This window comes from Silurus aristotelis, assembly GCF_946808225.1.
Source record: "Silurus aristotelis genome assembly, chromosome: 3".
In the NCBI taxonomy this organism is placed as follows: Eukaryota; Metazoa; Chordata; class Actinopteri; order Siluriformes; family Siluridae; genus Silurus; species Silurus aristotelis.
The window spans coordinates 1,784,449-1,811,904 of NC_139576.1; the positions used below are offsets into that span (position 1 = coordinate 1,784,449).

General features: G+C 40.8%; 2 protein-coding genes and 3 long non-coding RNA genes across 7 annotated transcripts; 2 read left to right on the forward strand and 3 right to left on the reverse strand.

The window, feature by feature from the left end:
- The first annotated feature begins 1,120 nt into the window (after positions 1–1,120).
- On the forward strand, positions 1,121–6,627 carry LOC310723322 (uncharacterized protein). Of its 2 annotated transcripts, XM_083536149.1 has the most exons (10): positions 1,121–1,539; positions 1,673–1,796; positions 1,996–2,160; positions 2,533–2,822; positions 2,862–2,930; positions 3,012–3,169; positions 3,973–4,536; positions 4,647–4,732; positions 4,832–4,931; positions 5,057–5,523. In XM_083536149.1, the coding sequence occupies exons 7-10, from the start codon at positions 4,519–4,521 to the stop codon at positions 5,216–5,218; spliced, it is 366 nt and encodes a 121-aa protein (XP_083392275.1). In that variant the 5' UTR covers positions 1,121–1,539; positions 1,673–1,796; positions 1,996–2,160; positions 2,533–2,822; positions 2,862–2,930; positions 3,012–3,169; positions 3,973–4,518; the 3' UTR covers positions 5,219–5,523. The 2 variants fall into 2 exon arrangements, 1 of the variants encoding a protein (XP_083392275.1); XR_014532631.1 differs by lacking the exons at positions 3,973–4,536; positions 4,647–4,732; positions 4,832–4,931; positions 5,057–5,523 and adding an exon at positions 5,731–6,627 and having other exon boundaries at positions 1,210–1,539; positions 2,533–3,150.
- A 12-nt stretch (positions 6,628–6,639) lies between these two features.
- LOC310723326 lies at positions 6,640–9,128 on the reverse strand. Its single transcript, XR_014532636.1, has 3 exons — positions 9,000–9,128; positions 7,374–7,545; positions 6,640–7,330 (listed from the first exon to the last, which is right to left on the reverse strand). It is a non-coding gene; the product is annotated as an uncharacterized lncRNA (long non-coding RNA).
- A 10,504-nt stretch (positions 9,129–19,632) lies between these two features.
- On the forward strand, positions 19,633–20,279 carry LOC310723340. The gene is made up of 2 exons (XR_014532650.1): positions 19,633–19,845; positions 19,957–20,279. It is a non-coding gene; the product is annotated as an uncharacterized lncRNA (long non-coding RNA).
- On the reverse strand, positions 20,038–21,234 carry LOC310723328. The gene is made up of 3 exons (XR_014532638.1): positions 20,939–21,234; positions 20,663–20,809; positions 20,038–20,160 (listed from the first exon to the last, which is right to left on the reverse strand). It is a non-coding gene; the product is annotated as an uncharacterized lncRNA (long non-coding RNA).
- A 991-nt stretch (positions 21,235–22,225) lies between these two features.
- On the reverse strand, positions 22,226–24,124 carry LOC310723303 (uncharacterized protein). 2 transcript variants are annotated; one of them, XM_083536118.1, is made up of 3 exons: positions 23,979–24,124; positions 23,796–23,870; positions 22,226–23,190 (listed from the first exon to the last, which is right to left on the reverse strand). In XM_083536118.1, exons 1-3 carry the CDS (start codon positions 24,106–24,108, stop codon positions 22,445–22,447), a joined length of 951 nt encoding a protein of 316 aa, XP_083392244.1. In that variant the 5' UTR covers positions 24,109–24,124; the 3' UTR covers positions 22,226–22,444. The 2 variants fall into 2 exon arrangements, with proteins under 2 accessions (XP_083392244.1, XP_083392243.1); XM_083536117.1 differs by having other exon boundaries at positions 22,226–23,196.
- Between the last annotated feature and the right edge of the window lie 3,332 nt (positions 24,125–27,456).

A 27,456-nucleotide genomic window follows, 5' to 3' on the forward strand; every position in this document is an offset into this window, starting at 1 on the left:
GGCAGACTGTAATGACTGTCATGAGAGTAATTTGAATGAAATTGCTGCTTAATGATTAAATGCAGTAAATATACACTAATGCAATAATTATATTCTTTTACATCTTCAGTTTCACTTCAATTATCAGCAATTTTAATTACAAAATGGACAATAATAAAATGTGTAGGTTCTTCAGAACTGGATCTGAGAAAATCATGCGGGGGGAGTGATTCTGTAGAGTGATTTTCTCAGATCCAGTTCTGAAGAACCTATATCTATATATATATATTATGTTTTTACAGGGTGGAGGCTGTAATAAGGCCTGATCACATGCAGGTATCCATATGCACAAATCTTTCTTTGGTTTAGAGCACAAACATCATGAAGTTTAAACAACACGTTCATTTTTAACTGTTTTATTAGCCATATATTTCAGATTTTCTGATTATGATGGTAATTGAGATACATTCATGTATTGTTTTTTGTTTTTTTTTCCTGTTGTTAAGCTACTGAATGCTATATTGGTTCTGTCCTTCATTCTAATTCTTAAGATCTTAATCATGTGAAATGTTTAGTCCCAAAACAATTTTAACAGTGTAAATATGTAAATTATAAAATGCACTCTAGCAGGACACCAGGTCTACACTCTTTTATGAAAAGGTGATATTAATAATAAAACGTTACACTTGGTGCACGTCTCTCCTGTGCTCAGGCCTCTAAGGAAGATGTTTATGGGATTGATCTTTGCTGTAGTTGCTTCTATCTCTGCAGCTGTAGTGGAACTCAAAGTCATTGTACATCTTCAGACACACTGTTACGCCGGGGCAAAAACCCCGTGCGGGCGGGGTGTGCAGCATAGGAGAAGCTGGTTCCTATAGCAATGCAGTGCCGAAGACCGCCATCCTTCTTCTCCACAAAGAAGAAGCTGCAGGCGGCGGGTGAAGATGATGGAATGATGAACCCCTGGAGGAGGGCTTGTTGGATTTACTCCTCCATGGCCTTGCATTCGGGAGTGGAAAGGGGTACACCCGGCCTTTGGGTAGTTTGGCTCAAGGTAATAGCTCGATCACACAGTCCCGGATGAACAAGAGTGGGAGCTCTTGCTCAGGTTCTGAAGGTAGGCAGGCAGTGAGGCGACACACTTTACTTATACCGCAGTGTTACAAATTTAAATGCGTGTCATACAACTTGTCAGTACTGAATGTGTTGTACTTTGTGTTGTATTTTTTGCCAAAGAAAACAGTTATGGAACCTGCACATGCCAAAGAATGTCTGCTCCAAGTCCTTAATCTTGTTGATGGAAATCCTGACTGTAGAAATGACAGGATATTGTATTTTTCCTGACCGAATCGAGTCGTATAAGATGAGAACAGCAGCACATTCATTTTAACACATATGCATTCTGTCTGTCAATAAAATATTTTAGATTAATTGTAAAATACACTTTAGTAAACACTATAAATCAAATCATGAAATTTTTCAATTGTGACATGAATGTTCTCTCTCTTGCAGTTATCAGGGGGGTGTAAAAGAGGAGCGAGAGTGCGTGTCAGTGTGTGTGTGTGTGTGTGTGTGTGTGTGTGTGTGCCTGTGAGTTTGTGACTTTAGCACTTATCACTAGAAAAAAGAAATAAAACTATTTTATCCAGAACTGGTCCTGTCCTGAGTGTTGTTCCTTTCCCCAAACCTTCAGCTCTCCCACAGTGGTGCAGAAACCCGGAACGCAGGACGAACCAATAATAGAACCCTCGCCGTTGGCTGAGTTGGTGAAGGCACTCACCGAGCTACAGCAGACCCAGCACCAAGCCCTACTTCAGGTGCTCGCTGATTACTCACAGCTCTCCCTCTCTCTCATTTCACCTGTTTTTTCCCTCTCTCCTCCCATTCCCCTGAGACAGAGAGCTAATTGCCCTGAAGCCAATGGCTCGGTTGTGAGCCCCGCCCCTTTCTCTTCCTGTTTCCTCTCCTGCTGCGCATACTGCTAATACTCAGAGATCTGTGTCTCATGTCCCACAGGTGGGTGATTCAGTGTGGAGCGGAAGCCTGGCCCGGTCTGTTGGCGCTGCAGGGAGCTGGGGCATTTCTCAGGTCAATGTCCCTTAATGAAGTTGGGGGGTGATGGTCTGGATTCCAGAGGCGCCACAGGCTGCCTCCGATTAAGCTGGAACGCACCGCATACCGGTGAGTATTCAAGGGGGAACACACCAGGCGCTAGTGGATTCGGGCTGTGGACAGCCCACCATCCACCAAATTCTGGTGTGATCCACCAAAGCCTGGTGCTTCGAATACTTCACGCTGGGTATAGGTGAAATGTGTGCATTGGGGATATCCACAAATACCCACTGGTGGCCATTATTGTCCGATTCGGGGGGGTGTATTATAGAGTGGAGGTGGCGGTTAGTCCCGCCTCACCCATCCACTAATTCTGGGAACAAATATGGATGGGTCCTGCAGCGAGGCGTGTGTATTTTCCACCATTATTTGCAAATAAATTCTTTAAAAATCAGACAATGTGATTCTCTGGATTCTTTTTTCTCATTTTGTCTCTCATAGTTGGAGTGTACCTATGAAGAAAATTACAGTGTGGCTGACTAAACACTTTTTTGCCCCACTGTATATCAAGTGACAGGATACTTGAACCGGAGAGGAAACCACCCAGTTGTTGTTCCCAAAGAGCCACAGGGAACTTCTATTCCATGTGGCTCACCATAATTCGATGGCTGGACACCTGGACTGTGATAAAACTTTAGACCGCCTAACGGACCGGTTTTATTGGCCGGGCATTCACAGTGATGTAAGGAAATAGGTCACCAGGCTAAAGCGTCAGCAGTTGCTTTTTCTTTGTACAGGATGCAGATAAGTTCGTACTGCATAGGATGGAGGAGGTCCATGCCAGCAGCAGACATGTTGCCTGGCAGGTCCCGCAGTACATCTTCATCACTGCAGGGGACGTCATGTTCTCCATCACTGGTGTAGAATTCTCTTATTCACATGTTAGTTAGTGAACCAGGTTTTCTTTTATATTCTATCAGTTTCAGGTGCTCATGCCAAAGCTTGTGCCTTCAGGCCCCAGACGGTATGAAGTCGCTGGTGCAAGCTCTTTGGCTCCTTAATACGGCTGTTGGAAATGTCATTGTGCTGATCACAGAAAAGATGAATTATCTGGAGAAGGTGAGCTCTGGATCTGTTGGTTTGTTTTAATGATACTTCATCTTAATAATTCTTCTTTAGTGCACTTTTGTGGTGGTCCAGGAAATAAAACTAAATGGACTGCATGGCAAGTGAAGCAGAATCATTTTTCAAATCATATAAAATAATAATGATCATTATAATAATAGATGGGGAGTGGTGGCTCCAGCGGTTAAGGCGCTGGGTTGCCGATCAGAAGGTCCGGGGTTCAAGCCCCGGTATCGCCAAGCTGCCACTCTTGGGCCCTTGAGCAAGGCCCTTAACCCTCTATGCTCCGGGGGTCCCTTACGAGGGAAATATCAAGGTCCGTGACGTCGGAGTGACGTGGGGCCGCCTTCCCGTGGGCTCACCACCTGCAGGAGGGGCCGTAAGGGACGGTGCTGTGAGGATTGGGCAGCAGTCGAAGGCGGGGGCCTGCTTAGACTGCTGCCCCCGCGACCCGAATTACGGATAAGCGGGAGTGAATGAATGAATGAATGAATGAATGAATAATAATAGATTTTTTTCTGCTTACAATATACTTTAATAAGTCAAATTAGAGGAACAATTGATCTATTTAACAAAATCAACATAGAAATCATATTATTTCTTTAACTTGTTTAAGTCTCTGTTCACTTTTGGTAATAAACTTGTGGTTGAGATGCAAAAGTGAAATATTTTCGTTTTCAGAACTGGATTTCAGTTTTTTTGTTTTTTTTTCTAGACCACCACACTTTTATGTAGGAGACTTTGCAGTGTTGATTGAATCACTGGTGTCATCTACAGATGGGTAGGGTCTGGTCATTGCTGTAGTGATGGTTGTAGCCTGATTCTCCTTCTTTGTAATCACTAAAAAGTAGCCCTATGTGGACACTGATCAGCTGCTGGATCCTAATGATGATAAAATGCCGTTACAAGAAGTGTTAGTCTCTGATATGAACTGTTGTATGAGACGTGTCCTTCTGTCCTTTCTTTCAACTCTTACAGAAGAAGTGTGGAGTTTTGTTGAAGATGTTCTCTCAGTTCTGTGAGAGATTTTCTTACTATGGCATAAAAGAGAATGAAAGATCTCAGAAGTCCAGTGGTTTATACGAAGCCATGTTATTTGTTGGACAGTAACAAGTTTAACTTAATTCATGGATTGAAGTAAAAATTTCAAGTATCTGTACTTTTTCCTTTTCTCACATCTTTTTTTCTCTTTCTCACATCTATTCATTTAGTTTGATTATTGTTTTCTTTTTTATAAATTGGTGCTCCTGATATTCTTCATCAACTACTTCCACTGGAAGACGGAAATGTCCACCGTCGTGTCCCACACATTTTCTGCATTATTATTGGTTACTCCCATGTTCGGAGCATCATAGCAGACTCATGGTGGGGGAAGTTCCAGTAAGTTACCATTACAGTTTTGTGTCTATCAGAGTAACAATAAATCAATCAGAAAGACACATTTAACTTGATAAGTGTTAAACTCAGATGTTTATCTGCTCTGTTCACAGCACCATCATCACTTCCATGATCTGCATGTTCATGTGCTACTACTTCTGGGTGCATTTCCACATGTAAGGGGCAGCAGTGTACACACGTGAGGATTTATTTTGTGTGCATTCAGTAATAATTAAGTTCTCCGTTACCACGTGTGAGCGGTGCGTTTAGCATGTTTCCGTATTGTGTTTTATTGCAGTGGTCTGTCCATGCTTGTCCTCGTCCTCATCACTTTGGGGACTGGAGAAATCAAGCCTTGTTTGACAGCGTTTGGTGGTGACCAGTTTGAGGAAGAGCATGTGAGATACTCATGACATTTCACTACGCTCACAACCCATTTGTTAGTTCGGTGGTCTGGTATCATTCTTCTTTCCCAAATCATACTGCTTTAGTTAATGTAGTGCTGCATCTTTGTGTTTCTCAGCAGAAGGAGAGAGAGAACGCTTCTTCATCTTCAGCTTTGTGTCAGTCAAACTTGACAGTTTTCTGCAGAGACGGCTTCTTTTTTCCAGCCTGCTCGAGGTGTGACTCCGGGGCCAACACAATATGCAATATCGAGGGTAGAGGATGTAAAATCTACTTTTGAGCTTTTTTTTTACCGGAGAGATGATAAACTTGATAGTCAGCATGACCAACCTCCATGGATGGCACACCAACAAAGAATGGACCGATGTGGACTCCACGGACATCAAGGCTTAAATGAAACTGATAATTTTGGCTGGTGTCTACAGGTCAAGAGACGAGTCCACATGCAGCCTGTGGGACGTTGGAAGTGGACGGGCAATTTTTAGGGCCACGATGTCCCTCTGCAGGTTTCATCAAATAAGCAGAGCGCTCCGTTTTGATGACAAGAGAAGCAGAGAAGCTCGCCAAAGAGACGACAAACTTCAACAATCAACGTGACCGTGAATGAGCAGCATAATGGCTCATAATTGTATGTATTGTAGTTTGTATGTGATGTAAGGAAATAGGTCACCAGGCTAAAGCGTCAGCAGTTGCTTTTTCTTTGTACAGGATGCAGAAAAGTTCGTACTGCATAGGATGGAGGAGGTCCATGTCATTGTGCTGATCACAGAAAAGATGAATTATCTGGAGAAGGTGAGCTCTGGATCTGTTGGTGTAGCCTGATTCTCCTTCTTTGTAATCACTAAAAAGTAGCCCTATGTGGACACTGATCAGCTGGTGGATCCTAATGATGATTGTGGCAGCAGGGGCGTGGCCGAGCGCAGGTTTGTGAATGGAGGGCGAGGCCGGGAGCAGGACGGTATGGGAATGACACACCTGGAGGGAATTGTGACTGATTAATGTTCTCTCTCTCTTGCAGTGATCAGGGAGAGCGTATAAAGAGGAGCGAGAGGGTGTGGCACACCCTCACTTTCAGATCTTCAGTTTTTTTCTGAGCTGGATGGCTGGACTCCATCAATTTACTGTAAATAGAATGAGAGATTTTATTGGTTCTGAAGATGGAGCTTTTTGGCAGCGCTGTCTGCTTGTCCATTAACAGAATTCCTGAGTGTAAAGACAAACGAGAAAACTAAAATTCTTTAAATCCAGAGACGATAATTTGGTTGAAATCTTCACAAATATTGGTGGTCAGTTTTTAGAGATTCCTTTTATCGCTTTTTTGCATTTTTCATTAAACCATGGAAGCGTCTAGGTTTCTTGTTCTGATTTGTTTTTGGAACTGTAGCATTTGCTATGGATAGAAGTGTTAGAAGTACGTAAAATCTCTCATAACAGAGAGTTTGAAATTGATCCTTTATTCTTTGAACATTAGTTACTCATTGTGTCTTCAGCTCATGCTTTATTTTTTCATCCACATCATCTAATTCTCTGATCCCCCCCTTTACTGTAGTTCAGAGTTGGATGAGGAGATGTCTTTATGTGTGCTCCAGCTAACATGTTGGCATGTAGGAAGTTTTCAGCATTGGTCTTTTTACAACATTCCTGGAGAATTTATCCGTTTCAGAATATTTTTCACATCTTTCACTGTTCCTACTGTTCTGCATCAGGGATAGTGATGATATACTCAAGCAAAGTAAGCAACAGGTTGCTCAAAGTCATTTGATGGACCATTGGCCTATGATGCCTGGGGGTCCGAGATGAATAGACGTTTAGTTATCTCAGAGTCTTCTCAGGGCATGCTTCCACCAGCCGATTGATTGGATCGAGCCATTCCAACTTCCCGTCTAGGTGAAGTAAGAGCTAAATTAGCGTGTTGAAATAGTGGGAGCCGCAGCACACCAGATTTCTCAGGGATCAGGGTTTCTACCAGGGGATACAGGAATGTGCAGATACTTGATCATTACTGTAACCCTAGCAAGGGGGGCTGAAGGGTTGCTCTCTCTTGCCCATGAAGAAGACCCTAGCACTACGGAGGGAAGGAGCGTGCCACTGTTCCTTTCATGGGCTACCATCATGGAGATGGGTCCCACGCCGTACCCGTGTGGTTGTTCCCCTGTTTCAGAAGATGATATTCCTGAACTCTTCAGTCTGGGCTGTTCAGCTTTAATCTTTCTATGAACACGTTTTTGGCTCACATTTATTTGCATCCATCCTTTTACGGCGTGTTTTTCATGTTGGCTCTGTATCAGTCTCTCCCTTTCACCTTTGACACTTCCAGGAACGCCCGAACAGTATGCAGAACCAGTTTCTCGGCGGTCCCGGTGGGGGTGTATTCTTCTCTTTGGAGATCTTTCTCTTTTGGACGTTACTGGTCCTTACAGGCCATCTGCAGAAACCATGGGGAAAACCCTCATCTCCTAGTTTTCTTCCTTTTCTAGGCTGTGGTTTGGTTCCCCGCCTTCAGCTGACTGTTGCTCTGCTCCCGCTTACAATTGCTTGTGTGAATCCACACGTGCCAGGGTCTTGCTTCTTCTGCCATAACAAGAGTCTGCAAAACTTTGAGATCCGCTGTTGGGGTTGAAAGAACAAAATGTAATTCAGCAAGACTGGCTTTGTGCATATCCTTAGCTAAGTGACATAGGAGAGTAATAGTGTCTTTTTCCCACTGATCTCCAGTTACAGCTTATTTTATTCCAGTTAATCAGATAATAAATAATGTTTTAAATGTCATGTTTAGTTTATTCTAACTATATAGAACCCTAATTCAGAGTATTTATGTATAAAAGTGTCATTTCTTTAAATCTATATTTGTAATGTAACCATAGTTATAAAAATCAGTATAAATTATAATACATTTTTTGACAATTTCGGTTGAAAAATACAGAAACATATTTTGTTCAGTTGTGAAGATATAAACATCTAGAATATATAATTAATTGAAACTTGTATAATAATTAAATAAAATATGCAATATATCAAAGCGCCTCTTTATCTCCAATATTGTAGAAAAGGTTGTAGCACAGCAGTTCTGCTCACATCTACACAGGAGGAACATTTGTGAAATGTATCAGTCAGGATTTCAGCCACATTATAGCACAGAGACGGCACTAGTTAAAGTGGGAAATGACCTGCTATTGGCCTCTGATCAGGGTTTTGTCTCCTCATTTGTTTTGCTCCACCTTAGTGCAGCTTTGGACCCCATGGATTTCTCCACACTCTCTGAGGTAAAGTTTGGTGTTCCGCAAGGATCTGTCTTAGGCCCACTGTTTTTCTCTTTATATCTGCTGCCTCTGGGTGAGATTATACTACATAAATATGGTATTAGCTTTAATTTGGTATTGGTGGTATTGACTCTAGTCTTTCCTTTGAGTCTCACGTGAATAATATTACCAGGATCGCCTTCTTTCACCTTAGAAATATTGTTTAAATTAGACATGATGTCACAGGGTGCAGAAAAACCAGTTCATGCTTTTGGCACTTTAAGTAAATGCAACTTGAAATTTGATGTGAATGAACAAGAAAACCTTTGTTATAAATACATAAGAGAGTTCACGCAACATTCTTTACTTAAAAGATTCACAACAGCGATTGAATCTACCAGGTAAATACTTCACGACTTCACATTTCATGACTTAAACACTACAAAAATATATTTATTTGGGTTGAACAACATTTTGAGATCTACTGAACTCGTCTACACTGCACTCGTCTTCCATAGCAGAAATGACAGAAATGCCGAAGGTAATCTTTTTTCTTGGCTCTATAGTGTAGACACCACTATAAGACACCACAAGCATCGTAGATCACATGGGGAACATCTCCAAGAAACATCTCCCAGAAGGAAGTTTTGTTTTAGCATGAATAAAAATCTAACAGGTGTAAATAGTAATAAAAACTAAAGTCTAATCTACGAGTGAATGTTTGTGTGTAATAAAGTCCTGCACGGTGTGTACACAGAGTGTCAAATGTAATTTAATGTAAAATGAGAATAAAATAAATGTGAGTAAGATGGAAACACTCACCGCTCTGAGGAGATTTTGCCGCGCGCATATAGATACCTTTCTGCGCATGCGCGTTCATCTCTGTCTCTGTTTCCGGGTAAATCAGGTGATCCTGCTGCGCGCGCGTTCGTTATTAGGCAACATGGACACGCGCGCACGCACGCACTATGGCAAGCCAAAGGAGTCAGAATCATGTGGCAAGCCAAAAGGGTCAGAATTACGCCTTAGATTAAACGAGTTAACATTAAAAACGCCGTTAAATACGGAGTTTTAAACAGTATCGGCACCGTAAAATACTCCGGCGTGATCACAAACGCCGTAAAAAAGCGCGCGAAAATACGTAAATTACGCCGTATTTGACGCCGTTTTGGTTGCACAGAGCACGTTTTTATTCTACAGCGTTTTTCTTCCAGTATAATGAGTCACCACCCGTTGATTTTCACAGCCAGTAATATTGAACTGTTCTCATCCAATCAACGATGAACAGAAGCAGACCGGACCAATTCAGCACAGATCATTTGTGATAATCTAATTCGTAGTTCTCGAGTTCTTTTCCATTCTGTAAGCAGAAAAAGCCAGTTCGCTTGAAAATGAACAGAAGAAACTTCATTTTACGCTGCAAGCGAACATTAAATGATTGCACTCGCCAGCTAACAGAGGAAACTGGACCCAATGTGCTTTCAGTCCACTTTAGTGATTGTTTTCATTCTTCCTCAGTTTCTCACTTTCAAATCCTTGCTTATTTTGACATTGTGAAAATACTTCAGTATTTATAGTAAACTATAGTAAATTGTAGTGTACTATATATAGTATTTACAACACTTAATGAATGCATACTGTAGTATTACAGTGAACTCAACTGTGAACTGTAAAGCTTTAGCATTTAGTTGTTACTACAGTAAACTGTATTGTAGTATAATATGTCTGATAGTTGTGGAAAACAGTATAGTTGCTGCCATGACATTTGTATAGTTGGTATATTACCGCAACAACTATAGAATTACTACAACAAATTCATTTAAGGACTTTACTATAGTATGGATCAAAAACACTATAGTATTTACTATGAATTACTAAAGTATTTTTTTCATATCAGTTGAATGAGTCTGTTGGCGGTGCAATTTTTCTCTGCATCTGAAAGAAAAAAAAACGAAGTGCTTTAGCTTATTCACTACCATCTCACGTTATTATGTTTCAGACTGGAAACAATCCAGAGAAGCCTTGAATGGGTAAGAGGGAGGCTGATCAGGGGGCAGCATGTCATATGAAAGTGTTTAGACATTAACAGAATGTTTTGTAGTCATGGATAACCAATAAACTTGCAGTGAAAGATCACTGATCCACATAGTGGACATGCATGCTTATTACATTAGCTATTCTGATAAGAGCATTAAACATTTTATTCCCTCAGTATTGTTTCTACATAACCCACTGTTTGTGACTTATAAAACTTGACAGGGTTACAGTTGTTATTATCATCATTGCAACCAGTTCCAGTTATCAGGCTCCACTTACCTGTAGTGGAGGTAGAGGAGGGCCCCATTACAGCATCACTAGAGAGCAACTTTCTTTTCTGAAGTCATGTGGTTTTTCACTTCCTTCTATAGATAGCAGAGATTCTGCAAGTGTATATATTTTAGATGAATTGCATGTAAAGTAAAACATTTCAAAAGTTTTTGGTTTAATTTTAATGATTAGAGATTACAGCTCATGAAAGTCAAGAATCAGTATTTTTAAATATTAGATTCAAATTTCAATTAATAATCATCCCTATAGTATACATTTCAAGTATCTCTTGTTCTTTGAAACCACACCAATGGGGAAGACTGCTGACATGGCAATGATCCAGAAGACGATCAGTGACCCCCTCCACAAAGAGTAAACGTCAGTGAAGGTCATTATTGAATGTTGTGGCTGTTCACAGAGTGCTGTATCAAAGCATATTTAATGTAAAGTTTACTGGAAGGAAGAAATTGATTAGGAAAAGGTGCACACGCAACAGGGATGACCACAAGCTTAAGAATACTGCCAAGCAAAGCCAATTTAAACACTTGGAAGATCTTCACAAGGAGTAGAATGAAGCCAGAGTCAGCGCATCAAGAGTCACCATGCTCAGACGTCATCATAAAAAGGGCTACCAAGTGACTTCTGAACCAGAGACAATGTTAGATCATCTTACCTGAGCTGTGGAGGAAAAAAACTGGACTGTTGCTCAGTGGCCCAATGTCTTCTTTTCAGATGAAAGGAAATTTTTTATTTAATTTGGAAATCAAGGTCCCAGAGTCTGGAAGAAGAGAGGATAGGCACACAATCCATGTTACTTGAAGTCCAGTGTGAAGTTTCCACAGTAGGTGATGGTTTGGGGTGCCATGTCATCTGCTGGTGTTGGTCCACTGTGTTTTCTGAAGACCACAGTCAACGCAGCCATATACCAGGAAATTTTAGAGCACGTCATTCTTCCTGCTGCTGACCAACGTTATGGAGATACTGATTTAATTTTCCAGCAGTACTTGTCACCTGCCCACAGTGCCAAATGTACCAAAAGCTTGTTCAGTGACCATGGTGTTACTGTGATTGATTTGCCAGAAAACTTGCCTGACCTTAACCCCATAGAGAATCTATGAGGTATTGTCAAGAGGAAGATGAGAGACACCAGACCCAACAATCCAGACCCAAACTATCAAAGCAACCTGGGCTTCCATACCACCTCAGCAGTGCCACAAACTGATCACATCCATTCCACGCTGAATTAAGGCAGTAATTAAAGCAAAAGGAGCCCCTACCAAGTATTGAGTGCATATACAGTAAATGAAAATACTTTACAGAAGGTCAACAATTCACTAGAAATAGTATTAGTAGAAGTAGAAGTATTATAGTTTAATGAGATTGGTGGGTTTTTGTTAAACGTGAGCCTAAATCATCACAATTAAAAGAACCAATGACATAAACTACTTCAGTCTGTGTGCATTGAATTTATTTATTACACGTGTTTCACTAATTAAATTGAATTACTGAAATAAATAAATGAACTTTTCCATGACATTCTAATTGATTGAGATGCACCTGTACACGTTACGTGAGGATGCTTTTTGTTTTATACAAGTAACATTTAACAAAGTATATATTTTAAAAAAGTATTCATGACCTTCCTATTATTAAAATATTCGTTTTAGGAAGATGTACTGTAATGTATTTTCTTTTTGCTCTTAATTTCTTATATTATCAAAGCGTTTCTTTTTTGTGTTTTAGATGGAGAATTGTCTTTCATGGTGGCTACAGTCGGCTCATAGTCTTTCTCCATGCTTCAAACAACAACCGCAGCACCACTGTAATGAATTGCTTTTTGCATGCTGTGACCAGGTATGGAGTGCCTTCTAGGGTCAGAACAGATCATGGAGGAGAAAACAATGATGTCTGTGTGATGATGAACATTTTCAGGGGCTCAGAGAGAGGCAGGAGCACTCATAACCAGCGTATTGAGAAGCTCTGGGGTGACATGTGGTGCGGATTAACTAGTGTTTATTATAATCTCTTCCATTTCCTGGAGAGTGAAGGTATAGTGGACATAGACAATGAAATGCATCTCTGGGCTCTTCATTATGTCTACTTGCCAAGGATCAACAGGGGACTTGACTGCCTTCATCCGACAATGGAACAACCATGGGCTGAGAACTGAAAGACATCAGACCCCGATGCAGATTTTTGTCCGAGGCTGCCTGGAACAACAAGGACAAAGAACCACAGCAATGCAAGAAATCTTTAGCAGAGGAGCTGGGCCAGCAGCAAAAACTGTTGTTCAAGGACCATCTGAACAAGGAGAAACAACATCAAGAATGCAGGGGGCAGCAATGGTTGACTGGCCAGACAGAGTACCAGTACCACAAAACCACTACACTTTGGACAATGCAACCTTGGAGCAACTTGTTGCACAATTTAATCCACTTGGTGGTGCACAAGCAGAACTTGGATTAGACATCCTTTGCAATGTTTTGACTTTTTTGACATCTTTAAATGAATCATAAGAAAGGACGAGTTCATCCCAGAATAGAATTTATGGCTGCATGTTATGGTTGACTTTTTATTAAATGTACAAAACACAGAGCGAGCCTTTCAAGTTTGTTTACAGTATGTATCATTATACATGATCACTTTCAGGTTTTTATTTCTTGACACCAAAAGAAACAAAACATCAAAAAAATTTTGGTGAAATTTGGTGAAATCACCTTTTTACATTTGTACAGTGTTGTGCTAGTTACAAAAAAATAGTAACTAGTTACAGTTACTAGTTACTTCATTCAAAAAGTAATTTACTTAGTTACTTTGTTGATTACTTACACCATAAAGTAATGTGTTACTGTTAAATGTAACTTTCTTTTAACCTTCTTTAATGTTCCCATTAATGCCCTTTTATGCGTTATGCAAGCTGAGTAAAACAAATGTAAACGTAATGCCTTTTATAATGCATAATTAGTGTTCAAACATATAACTGAAATGTCACTGTGGCTACTAAACTAACCATGATTTTTAACAAACAAATATTTTTAATAACAAATGTGTGCTTATTTATTTGAAACAACAAAAGGTGCTTACTAGCAAGGACCTGAATGAATGTTTAATTTGAGTTTTACCCTTCAAACCAGTGGTTGTACCGCATGAGAAGAAGTCTCTCAAACCTTTGGTCAGACAGCTTGTTCCTCTTTGGAGACAGTACCAGACTTCCCAGGCTGAAAAGTCTCTCAACAGGTGCACTGGATGGAGTAGCTGCATTTTTCTTCAGAGAAATTTCCTTTATTGTGGGAAATTGTTTAAGAATCTCCATCCCTGTTTCAGCTGTTCTCAAGTAGGTCATTACTTTAGTTTCCACAGTGCTGTAGGTATCATCAGCCTCCTCAAAACAGAAAAAGTCCTGCACATTGAAGGAGCTTGAGTCTGTTGTTGTCGGAGACACAGGCATCTTGGCTGCTTGCTGAACAGGGCCAGGGTGAGGGTTGAGCTTGTGACACTCTGCTGTGAGCATTCATTTGACCATGTCTTTCTTCCTCTGGTCTCTCAACCATCACAGTTTGAACATAGGAAGTGTGACAGCTGCCAGTATTGCATCGTTGCTTTCCAAAATGGCTGCAAATCGTGTTTTGATTGCCTGCAAAAAAAAAAAAAAAACCCACAGTGACACAGATATTAGATTGAGTGAAAGATTCCCTCTATGTACATTTTATGATAGCTGTACACCACTATGTGATTTTTGACCTATAGATATGAATTATAAAAAAAAAAAAACAGCCATTAGGGGGGCACAAGCCAGTGTACTCTTAGTGCCGGTCCCAAGCCCGGGTAAATGGGGAGGGTTGCGTTAGGAAGGGCATCCAGCGTAAAACATGTGCCAAATCAAATATGCGGATCACAAATGAGAATTTCATACCGGATCGGTCGAGGCCCGGGTTAACAACGACCGCCACAGGTATCGTTAGCCGACAGGGTACCGGTGGAAATTGGGCTACTGTTGGCCGAAGGAGGAGAAGGAGAGGAGGAAGACGTCTACAGAGACGGCAGGAAAAGGAGCAGTGTAGGAGAGTAGAGGTTCGTGTTGGTACTTTAAATGTTGGTACTATGACGGGTAAAGGGAGAGAGATAGCTGATATGATGGAGAGGAGAAAGGTAGATATGCTGTGTGTTCAGGAGACCAAGTGGAAAGGGAGTAAGGCCAGGAACATTGGAGGTGGGTTTAAACTGTTTTATCATGGTGTGGATGGGAAGAGAAATGGTGTAGGGGTGATTCTGAAGGAAGCGTACAGTAAGAGTGTAGTGGAGGTGAAGAGAGTTTCTGATAGGGTGATGATCGTGAAGGTGGAAGTTGAAGGGATGATGATAAATGTCATCAGTGCCTATGCTCCACAAGTTGGCTGTGAGATGGAGGAGAAAGAAAGATTCTGGAGTGAATTAGATGAAGTGGTAGATGGTGTACCTAGGAAAGAACGATTGGTGATTGGGGCAGACTTTAATGGGCATGTAGGTGAAGGGAACAGAGGTGATGAGGAGGTGATGGTAGGTATGGTTTTAAGGAGAGGAATGTGGAAGGGCAGATGGTGGTAGATTTTGCTAAAAGGATGGAAATGGCAGTGGTGAACACGTATTTTAAGAAGAAGGAGGATCATAGGGTGACGTATAAGAGTGGAGGAAGGTGCACACAGGTGGATTATCTTTTGTGTAGGAGATGCAACCTGAAGGAGATTGGAGACTGTAAGGTGTTGGCGGGGGACAGTGTAGCTAGACAGCATCGGATGGTGGTCTGTAGGATGGTTTTGGAGGCGAAGAAGAAGAGGAGGAAAGTAAGGTTTGAAAGAAGAATAAGATGGTGGAAACTGAAGGAGGAAGAGTGTAGTGTGAGGTTCAGGGAAGAGGTCAGACAGGGGCTTGGTGGTGGTGAAGAGGTGCCGGATGATTGGGCAACTACTGCAGGAGTGATGAGGGAGGCAGCTAGAAAAGTACTTGGTGTGACATCTGGAAATAGAAAGCAAGACAAGGAGACGTGGTGGTGGAATGAGGAAGTGCAGGAGAGCATTAGGGGAAAGAGATTGGCAAAACAGAAGTGGGATCGACAGAGTGATGAGAAGAGTAGGCAGGAGTACAAGGAGATGCGGCAGCAGGTTAAAAGGGATGTGGCGAAAGCCAAGGAAAAGGCATATGAGGAACTGTATAAGAGGTTGGACACTAAGGAAGGAGAAAAGGATTTATACCGATTGGCCAAGCAGAGGGACCGAGCTGGGAAGGATGTACTGCAAGTTAGAGCAATAAAGGATGGAGAGGGAAATGTGTTGACTAGTGAGGAGAGTGTGTTGAGAAGATGGAGGGAATATTTTGAGCAGCTGATGAATGAGGAAAATCAGAGAGAGAGAAGGTTGGAGGATGTGGAGTTGGTGAAGCAGGATGTAGATAGGATTAGTAAGGAGGAAGTGAGAGCAGCGATTAAGAGGATGAAGAATGGAAAGTCGGTTGGACCAGATGACATACCGGTAGAAGCGTGGAGATGTTTAGGAGAGATGGCAGTGGAGTTTTTAACCAGATTGTTTAACAGGATTCTGGAAGGGGAGAGGATGCCTGAGGAATGGAGAAGGAGTGTGCTGGTACCGATCTTTAAGCATAAGGGAGATGTGCAGACCTGCAGTAACTACAGGGGAATTAAGTTGATCAGTCACACCATGAAGTTATGGGAAAGAGTAGTGGAAGCCAGGCTGAGAGAAGAGGTGACCATCTGTGAGCAACAGTATGGTTTCATGCCGAGGAAGAGCACCACAGATGCCTTATTTGCTTTGAGGATGTTGATGGAGAAGTATAGAGAAGGACAGAAGGAGCTGCATTGTGTATTTGTGGATTTAGAGAAAGCGTACGACAGGGTGCCGAGAGAGGAGTTGTGGTATTGTATGAGGAAGTCAGGTGTGTCAGAGAAGTATGTGAGGGTGGTGCAGGACATGTATGAGGACAGTGTGACAGCAGTAAAGTGTGCAGTAGGTACGACAGACTGGTTCAGGGTGAAGGTTGGACTGCATCAAGGATCGGCCCTGAGCCCTTTCCTGTTTGCAGTGGTGATGGACAGGTTGACGGACGAGGTCAGACAGGAGTCTCCCTGGACTATGATGTTTGCAGATGATATTGTGATTTGTGGTGAGAGTAGAGAGCAGGTTGAGAAGAGCCTGGAGAGGTGGAGATATGCGCTGGAGAGAAGGGGAATGAAAGTCAGTAGGAGTAAGACAGAGTACATGTGTGTGAATGAGAGGGAGGGCAGTGGAGTGATGCGGTTGCAGGGAGAAGAGGTGGAGAAGGTGGAGGAGTTCAGGTACCTGGGGTCAACAGTGCAAAGTAATGGAGAGTGTGTTAGGGAAGTAAAGAAAAGAGTGCAGGCAGGGTGGAGTGGGTGGAGAAGAGTGACAGGAGTGATTTGTGATAGAAGAGTATCTGCAAGAATGAAAGGGAAAGTTTATAGGACTGTGGTGAGACCTGCGATGTTGTATGGATTAGAGACAGTGGCATTGAGTAAAAGACAGGAGGTGGAGCTGGAGGTAGCAGAGCTGAAGATGTTGAGGTTTTCGTTGGGAGTGACGAGGATGGACAAGATTAGAAATGAGTTTATTAGAGGGACAGCACATGTAGGATGTTTTGGTGACAAGGTGAGGGAGGCGAGATTGAGATGGTTTGGACATGTGCAGAGAAGAGACATGAATTAAATTGGTAGAAAAATGCTGAAGATGGAGCCACCAGGTAGGAGGAAAAGAGGAAGGCCAAGGAGGAGGTTCATGGATGTGGTGAGGGAAGACATGCAGGTAGTTGGTGTAAAAGAGGCAGATATAGAGGACAGGGTGGTATGGAGACGGATGATTCGCTGTGGCGACCCCTAATGGGAGCAGCCGAAAGAAGAAGAAGAAGAAGAAGATATGAATTATAAAATCATTGAAGCATCACAAAAACACACACATTAAGAAAATAAAACTATATGTGCAACTGATTGGACAAAACTAAAACTTTATTTTGCCAAAAATTATGGTATTATTACTGTTTATCATCCAGTGGGTAGGTGCAGTACAGTGTGTGAATAGTTAGTGAATAATTTTTTGCACTTTACATTCTTTCCATTTCTTATGCTATATTGGTGCTTGCTCAGCTAAAAATATTAATGTTTACATCTATAAACTTCTTTTGAATATTTCTTACCTGAACTATGGCATCAGGTAGGCCAGTTGCAATAATCAGGCCTTCTTTTATCTCCAGTAGCTTCGACATCAAAACTTCTATTGTGGGCAGGAGGGTGCCATGGTAACAGTTTTCTTTTCCTTGAAGGATATCCAGAGCAACTGTGAGAGGCTTCATGATGGCACAGTATTCCCTCAGAAACTGAAACTCCCTCTCACCAATACATTTTAGCTCTAAAAGATTAGAGATGGTACTCAAGTCAGCCATGGGTATTTCAACTATTCTCGCCACAGCATCATAAAATGAATTCCACCTTATGGAGGATGGCACAAGCAGTTTTTGTGCCAACCAAATTGCCAACTAACTCTGAAGCCAAAGTTGACCAGCTAGCCTTACTCCACAGTGCTGTGCACTTGTCGGTAGCACTTCTGTAGATTCCTTTAGTCTCAGGATTTGAAAGCAGCCACTTGTCCACATCAGAGCATGAAATTAAGTTAAGTGTGTGAGAGGCACACCTCTGGTGTGGTGGTAAAACAATCTCTTTCTCTGTGGAGGTGTCAAGCACGTCTGCAAGATTTGTGAAGGTAACCTCTTCATCCTCTTCATCATCATCGTCGTCAGAGAGCGATTCTGGCGGATACATTTGGAAGGCTTTTACAAAGTTACACCCATTATCAGTAACCGTAGCCGTAACTTTCGTTGACAGTCCATATAATGAATGAATGTGATCGATCTCAGCAGCAATGACATCAAACGTGTGTCTACCTTTGATCCTTTTACAGGCCAGCGCAGCTTTCTGGCGTTGAAGAGTAGCGGTGTTTATCCAGTCGGCTGTCATGCCTAGGAAGCTTTTGTTGTGGACAGACCAAATGTCTGCAGTGGTCGCGACGTATTGTAGCCCCTCAAATGTTGTCTTCAGCTCACTTTGCATTTTTGAATATTCTTTATCCAAGTAGTTGGAAAAAGATTTTTGTCCCATTTGCTGTGTGCCGCCTGAACATGTTATCATGCTAACGAGCTGCCTGAAAGCCGGTGACTCCACAGTAGAGACAGGCTGCATGTTTTCAACAACATACCGTGTAATAGCTTTGTTGATCTGTCCCTGGCTAACAGTCTGGTTAAAACATAGTCGTTGTTGTTTGGCTGGAGGGGCTTGACTCACTTCAGGTGTTAGGTTAGGGTTAGCTTCTAGCCTTGTCGAGGCCTGAAGTTTCTAAAGGTGCTTAAACAGATTAGAGTTACTATTTATAGCAGTTGATAGGAGCTTTGAACCAGGAAAACACAGCTTACATTGGACTAAAATGTTTTTTTTACTCTGCTCAACTAAACTGAAATAATGGGCATATTTCCACTTTGAAAAATATATCTTGCTCTCGCTTTGACTTGCCATTATTGCCGCACAGACCTGAATAAACGGAGACACGCCCACAGCACGTAGTCTTCATGTATACAGAGAGTAATTCACCAATCCTACAATGCATCCTGCTGTAAACAGGTTAGACTGTAGGCTACACTTCAGCCGAAATGTATTCATTTTAAAAAGTAACGGGTAACGCACCATACGGTAACGGAGTTACTATATTTTTTAAAGTAACGTTACTAGTAACGCATTACTGCCCAACACTGCATTTGTATAGATCCAAATAAGCTTGCGGCTATGACTTTAATAGTCATTATTTGAATATGTAAATATGTTAAGAGGTTGTAGTTAATGTAAGGCAATGCACGTCAATGTTGAGGTCTTCTGGAATGCTGGTGAAATAAAAGTGCACAGTTGCCACACCAAAATTGTTTTTTGATTCATTCTTTGACAGTCAAATACATTTGGATCTTGCAACAAAACAAAACCAGAGCTGTTATAAATCCAAAGATTCAGATTTTTGCAAAAACTTTGATGAAGTTTTTATTTATTAACACAAGCATTGATTAGTTTTAACAATTTAAAACACTAAAGAATATAAATGGAAACATTAATTTCCTAAATTCCTCTTCTTCTGACACACCTCTTGGAAGACAGGGAGTCAGGGCACAGGTAGAAGCATACGGAATTCTTTAGGTTGGCTCCTCTTGGTCATAAAATTCCACCTGGCACTTTTGCTGAAAGCCCAGTGGAGGGATAGTATCTGCTGCTGTCACAAAAACTAGGACATCTTCAAAGGATATGCCAACGTCTTCCTCTGTTTGTGTGTAAAACAAAATGTAAAAGGCAAGAAGCAAAATTTAATTACATTACAAAAGTGTGCATTTGAAGAAACACTTGCCTTGAATTAACATAAGCCAGCACTCCCACTTGAAGACTGTGTCCTCCTCAAAGTCTCGCCTGTTGCTCCCTGGTTCACTCCAGACAATGTTGAAGAGGTCTCTGACTTCATGTCTTGTTAGTCTACCTCTTGTGTTGGTAATCATTGGGAGAAAGGCTGTTGAATTAATAAGGACCACCTCCCACAACTGGCCACAGGAGTTCAGCCCAGTGGTAAACTGCTGAATCATACTTGCCACACTAAACCCAAAAAAAGTAATAATTAAGGCCAGTTCACACCAAGGACGATAACTATAAAGCTAATGATTAAGATATAGTTCTAAAAATCATTGTCAATATTAAAGATCAACATTGCTAAATGGCGAAGTGATGTCATTGTGTGAAGATGTCACTGCATAATCACGATGCAAAATTGTCACATCAAATCTCAGCAAAAATATATATTTTACACAGCAAAAAATAATCTTGGTTAGCCTATGAATTTAGATTATTTTTCTTAACCCAATAGGAGATATTTTTGCTTGTTTTAATCAAAAACTAAGTCAAGTCACCTTTCAGTATTACCTAACATAAACAGATGGATGGATTTATTGTCCACTCTTGTTGTTGCAAAAATACTTGAAAATTCAGGAGACCCAGGACACCTTATTAGGTGAATTTTTTTTGCCATAAATTTTATAGCTGGAACTAACAGTAAATTATGTGTAAAAATATATATTATATAATTACACTATGTCTTTACCTGTGGTAGATGTAGTGGGTTACTAACTGCCCATAAATTGTGGACAATTTAGTCACAGAGGCTGTAAAAATATTGGGTACCCCACAGTCAGAAATCCAGTCAGTTTTTAAGCTCTGTCAGTTCCTCTGCAGTGCTGCATCTGACAACCTTAAATCGTAGAAAACCATGTGGCCTTAAAAAGTATTAATTATAACAGTTACTGAATACATTGTTCTCCTTAAATGATATGGTATCTCCATACCTACATTATGTGACATGTAAAATTACTTGAGTTACCTTTGCCAGCTTTTCTACAATTTCATTTTCCAGGAAATTAGTTCATCAAATGTGCTGAGGTCTGGTTTCTGGCCACACAATAACATGAAAAGCTCCTTGTTTAAGCACCTCATGCCTTGTCCATTGTGAATTATGGACCAGGCCATTAGTCTTCCTGCTGTATAAAATTTATTCTCCTCTGGTGCCTTCTGATTGTAGCTGAAGAGCAACTGTCCAGGTTTGCCATCAAATATCCCAAGGTTGCTTTGGAGCTCAATCATGAGGAGTCTAAGGAAAATAAAAAAAAAGTAAAGTACTGTAGCCTGAAAACTGTAGTGTTTTTATGGGAAAAGAAAGAGAGAGACACGGAGGTATAACATTTGCAGTCTTTACTGTTTTTCCCTAACTTCCAGTCTGCTAATGAGACACACACAGCGCATGCACGCTATCAAAATACCATAAAACATGTAACACAGTTGCACCAATATACCACAAAAACAATGTAAAAAAAATCTGTAAACACCGGATTTTGGGATTTTGGAAAATATCATAATAAATCCTTCATATTTCATGATAGGTTTGCAGTGATAAGAAACATTACCTTTTAATGAATTATCTAATACAATTATATAAAACTTTTTATGAAATCATGTACCTATCAAATTAATGTCACTGTATTTAAGACTGAAAAAACTTGATATTTCTAAAGCACCTGAGCTGAAAGTGTTCCTGTAGCTCAATTGTTATTGCATAACATTATCAGCACAAAGGTTCAGTTGGGTTCAATTTCCAAGGAAACTCACATACTGATAAAAATGTAAACAAGTTTATTCCAATAATCAAATGTCACAGGTGCCAAAGAGGCATGTCTGACTGTCACATGGATATACTTACATTAGGTCATCCAAGAAATATTTTAATGTTGTTTAATGCATTTATGGCAAGAACAAATAAGAACTTAAACTGATATTGTCTAAAAATCCACTTTGGGCATTTTCAAACTTTTGAAGGGCTCTGTAGACATTATATAGATGTAATTTCTCCACTCAAAGTACACTCTTGACAGGGCCATACATGCACTCTTAAAAATGTTTTTATGTCTTGCTATGACAGTTCAGTTGGAATTGAAGTCGAGGTTGTCCTCACGAAACTGAAAATACAAAACAAACTAATTATCACCAACGTATGAAATGCATTAAAATAATAGTTTATTTGCGTGATGGACTATTGTGTAAAATTGGTAATAAAATTTGAAGACAGTGTTTTCAGTGATTCTGTGTGGAATTTCCAAGTTCTCCCAGTGTCAGCTCCTGGTACTTTCGTTGGTATTATCAACCCACCATCCAAATAGATGCAGATTAGATGAATTGGAGTCACTAAATAGATTTTAGGTGTGTAAGTGTAAATATATGTTGGTATTACATTTAGATTAGATTGATGGATTGATTGATGGATGGATAGATGGATAGAATACATACGGTGGGACTACAACTCCTGACCGGAGAAGCCAGAAGTACTTCTTCCGTGTCAGATCCGGATGAGTCTATATAGAACTTGGCTGCCATTTCTTGTGGGCGTGCTTGCAGTGGTGTGGGCTGTATGGCTGCCACTTATGTGGTCACGCTTGCAGTGTTGTGGGATGCATGGCTGCCTATTTTTGTGGGCACGCTTGCAGTGGTGTGGGCTGTATGGCTGCCACTTCCTGTGGATGTGCTTGCAGTGGTGTGGGCTGTATGGCTGCCATTTCCTGTGGATGTGCTTGCAGTGGTGTGGGATGCATGGCTGCCTATTTTTGTGGGCACGCTTGCAGTGGTGTGGGCTGTATGGCTGCCACTTCCTGTGGATGTGCTTGCAGTGGTGTGGGCTGTATGGCTGCCACTTCCTGTGGGTGCGCTTGCAGTGGTGCAGGCTGTATGGCTGCCACTTCCTGTGGATGTGCTTGCAGTGGTGTGGGCTGTATGGCTGCCACTTCCTGTGGATGTGCTTGCAGTGGTGTGGGCTGTATGGCTGCCACTTCCTGTGGGTGCGCTTGCAGTGGTGCAGGCTGTATGGCTGCCATTTCCTGTGGACGTGCTTGCAGTGGTGTGGGATGCATGGCTGCCTATTTTTGTGGGCATGCTTGCAGTGATGTGGACTGTATGGCTGCCACTTCCTGTGGGCGCGCTTGCAGTGGTGTAGGCTGTATGGCTGCCATTTCCTGTGGACGTGCTTGCAGTGGTGTGGGCTGCATGGCTGCCACTTCCTGTGGGCGCGCTTGCAGTGGTGTTGTGAACCTGGCACTTTTTTTTTTTTTTTTTTTTAAGAAAATGAAAGTTACTTAATAGATCATACAAACAATCATAAAATAATTATAACTAGACACACTTTATCTTGGCAAGCCTGGCATTAAAAAAATTTGAAAAACCTTGAAATCTGTTAGTTGTATGGTTTGACAGATAAATAAACATGCTTTCACAAGATGCTAGCATGTTTTAGAAAAATAACATTTTAAAATAGTAAATCACAATAAATGATTAATAAAAAACAGTATCAAAATACTGATTTTTATTTTAAGTGCATACAGCTTAATTCCATTCTCCCTTTCAACCTATAGTGTCAATATGTGGAGTGGGATATGAATATAAGAGAATATGAATGAATAACCATGTAAAACTGTGTATGTTTTATAGAGGTCAAATCGAAGCCGATATGAGAAGACTTGCTCTGTGTTGACAGAGGTGAGAGTAAAAGGTGGAGTAAAAGGACATTTAGTATATTTTTGTGGTTCAATGAAGATGCCAAACTTGCTTTGCCACACAGGTTTCATGCCATGATGCAGATTTAATAAGCAAAGGCCTACAGGCAGTACAAGCATGCTTTAAATATATAATTTACTCACCTTCAGACGAAAATAAAGGGAAGATCTCCCTAATGCATTGTTTGAGTGAATCTGATCTGGAGTAAAACTTTCCAACTGCAAAGGAATTATCTGTCTGTAAGTATAAAAAAAAAATAAAAAAAATTTTAGCTTTCATGTCAAAAAGCATGAAATTATTAAAAGTATTCACATATCTGAACTCACCCCTGTGTGAACTACAATGGGAAACGGTGGCGCTTTTTAGCATAGAAACTTTAAAAGTGAGTTGTCTAGGTGCTCTCACTCTGCATCTTCTCTGATGGATCGGTCCACCACCACTTGAATTACGGAACATCTCAAACCTTTATAAAATAAATAAATAAATAATAAGTCATCATTGCATAATGGCTGTTCTGTTTATCAAGATTAATGAGTTATTTTTTTTATCTACAATATAACAGCTGCACAATAATTGCACCTAAACATGGGGGATAAGATGATGAAACCTGTTATTTTTCAGCAATCAACTCAGTAAACAACAGTCCTGTGCTATGAGCAATGCAGTGTAATATTTGTACCACCTTTCCTCCACTGTAGTTGGATGGTAGGGCAATAATGACATTGACTAGTGCAGCATTTTATCCACTGATCTATAAAAAACAGATTACTCTGAAGTCATAAGTAAATATTGTTATTTCCACTAAATTCTAAATTCCACTTATTCTAATAACTTAATATGAAATGATCTGATTTTAATGATGAAAACATTACCAAGTCATGTTTTCATATTTAAAGTCTCCCTGTACATTCTTACAATGCAAAGGAAATGCAAATGTCCTAATCATGTCATTGGGTACATATTTATCAGATCAGGAACTTCCCAGTTTATTGAGGACTTGAGTTGATCTTTATTACAGTAGTTGAAATATCAGATCCGACACCTCAACCTCTGTGTTAAACATAACAAAGTGGTCATTCTGGTGTCTGAATAAAGATTCAGACTCCAAGCTAGATGATGCAGGTAAACCTTGAATTTCAATACAATATAATAATATAGTCATAGACTTGTATTGTAAAAAAAAATTTATAACCCAAAAGATTTACGCTAATAACATGTATAATATATAATATATGTAGGCCTATGTTTAATATTTTCTGTACAATTCATAATTACGTACATAAAGAAATATATTTTGTTAGGTCAGTCCACCAGTGTTGACAGAAGTCTACTATATGATCGTATGTAAAACATCTTTGTTTGTTCATGGCCATGTATAAGATTTTTGTAGCATGCAGTAGACACACTCATCTCAACCATTTCTGCATATTGCTTATCCTATATTCTGTATGAATAATACACTGCAAGCTAATGTTGATTTTAGGTCATTATTTGCCCTCTGTCGGCTCAGCAGCAGCAATCATATAACCTACAGTATGTATAAGTGGTTTTACCCAAACATTTCTTGCAAAAGTTCTGCACTATGGATGATGAAAATATGCCCGGATTTCGTAATTTCGTACAAACTTATTTGATTTTGTTTTTTCTCTGTGCAATAAAAATTACTTGTTTAATAATAATTGTTGAACAAACAGTTAATTTAGAAGTTTTGTAAAATGCAATAATCTGAATTTATTAAAATTACTGGCTAAAATATTTTACAATATTTCAAAATATCCAAATGCATATCCAACCTTAAATAGGCCTAACGTTACCTTTCCAGAAGAGATGCCTGCTCCGCTTCGGGGGTCTTCATTAAGAAGTCGATGAAACTGAGCATTCATTCGGTCTCTTATTTCATGTATTCTACTTCTAAATCGGTTTTCATCCACCATACTTATATAATAAAATTAACACTTAATTCACTTACTACTTAATTTATGATACTTAAAAGAAAACTGATTCTCACCAACACTCGTGCCTTGATCAATTAAAAGTGCGCTAAAACTGCGCGGGATCCTGTATGCAGTAAGGCCCAACAGTTTTACTCATTAGACTCATCATGTTTGTAGTAATTATTAGGGCCCAATCCCTAGTGTGCGAAGGGCCCTCTTGGTTATCAAAGGATTTTTTCCCCCCTTCCACAGTTTGGGCACTTTTGGGGTCTTAACATACTCAGAAATGCATCAGAATCAGCAGCCAGGTTGGAATCTGCAGGCATTAGGGCTTCAGTGAGGTTGAGAAGGTTGAGAAGAGTCTGGAGAGGTGGAGGTACACGCTGGAGAGAAGGAGAATGAAAGTCAGTAGGAGTAAGACAGAGTACATGTGTGTGAATGAGAGGGAGGTCAGTGGAGGGGTGGGGTTGCAGGGAGAAGAGGTGGAGAAGGTGGAGGAGTTCAGGTACCTGGGATCAACAGTGCAAAGTAATGGAGAGTGTGTTAGAGAAGTGAAGAAAAGAGTGCAGGCAGGGTGGAGTGGGTGGAGAAGAGTGATAGCAGGAGTGATTTGTGATAGAAGAGTATCTGTGAGAGTGAAAGGGAAAGTTTATAGGACTGTGGTGAGACCTGAGGAGGTGGAGGTGGAGCTGGAGGTAGCAGAGCTGAAGATGTTGAGGTTTTCGTTGGGAGTGACAAGGGTGTAGGACGTTTTGGAGACAAGGTGAGGGAGGTGAGATTGAGATGGTTTGGACATGTGCAAAGGAGGGACATGGGGTATTTCAGTAGGAGAATGCTGAGGATGGAGCCACCAGGAAGGAGGAAAAGAGGAAGACTAAGGAGGAGGTTTATAGATGTGGTAAGGGAAGACATGCAGGTGGTTGGTGTGACAAAGGCAGATGTAGAGGACAGGGGGGTGTGGAGACGGATGATCCACGGTGGAGACCCCTAATGGGAGAAGTTAAATGAAGAAGACGACTCTCACCATATTCTTACTGTACTATTACTGTCCTCTTCACTTTCACTACATTAAAGTGTGTGTGTAATATGTTGTTTATGGGAATGATGGTGGTGGTGTGTGTGGCCATTACAGTGTTCAGTTTCCAGACCGAGGTAAAGACCAGACAGGGGCTCTGAAAACACACCTTTGTTCTCCTTATCGCATGAAACCGTTTTCTCACCTTACAATAATCACCTGTCCCTCTTCAGACATTCATTTGCTGCTGGTAAAAACCCACCCAGACTGTTTCTGACACTGAACCCCTGAGTCACCCTGTAACCCCTCAGTCTGCCCCCCCCCCATTATACCCCAATACAGTAAAACCCCGTTGTACGAGCAAACTCGCTCACAAAATTTTTCCGTTTCACGAGCAAATTTCGAAGGCACGAGCAAACTCACGCTGCCGGTTCCCCGTTTTCGGCGGCGGGCAGCATCAGTCGCTTAGTTGATGACGTATCACTCGGTCGCTCTCTTTGTTCAGTGCAGCAAAAACATAACTTTTTTTAGTTTTATATTTTTATTTAACTCAAAATCTTGAAAAATGTCTCCCAAGAAAATCAGTGATGGTGCTGTGAAAACGAAAGTAAATAGAATTACCATGGAAACCATAAAGGTTATAAGCGTAGAGCGCATCTCACACACGCATATCAACCACTACTACATGAGTAAGTGTTAAATTATGTTTATATTAGGGTAATTTGCGATGTATTTGTTTGTTCAAATAGGCTACAAATACTTTTTAAGTGCAGAAATAAGCGATGGAATGAGATCTCGGAACGGATTAAATCACTTTTACATTCATTCTTATGGGGAAAATCAGTTCGAAGATAC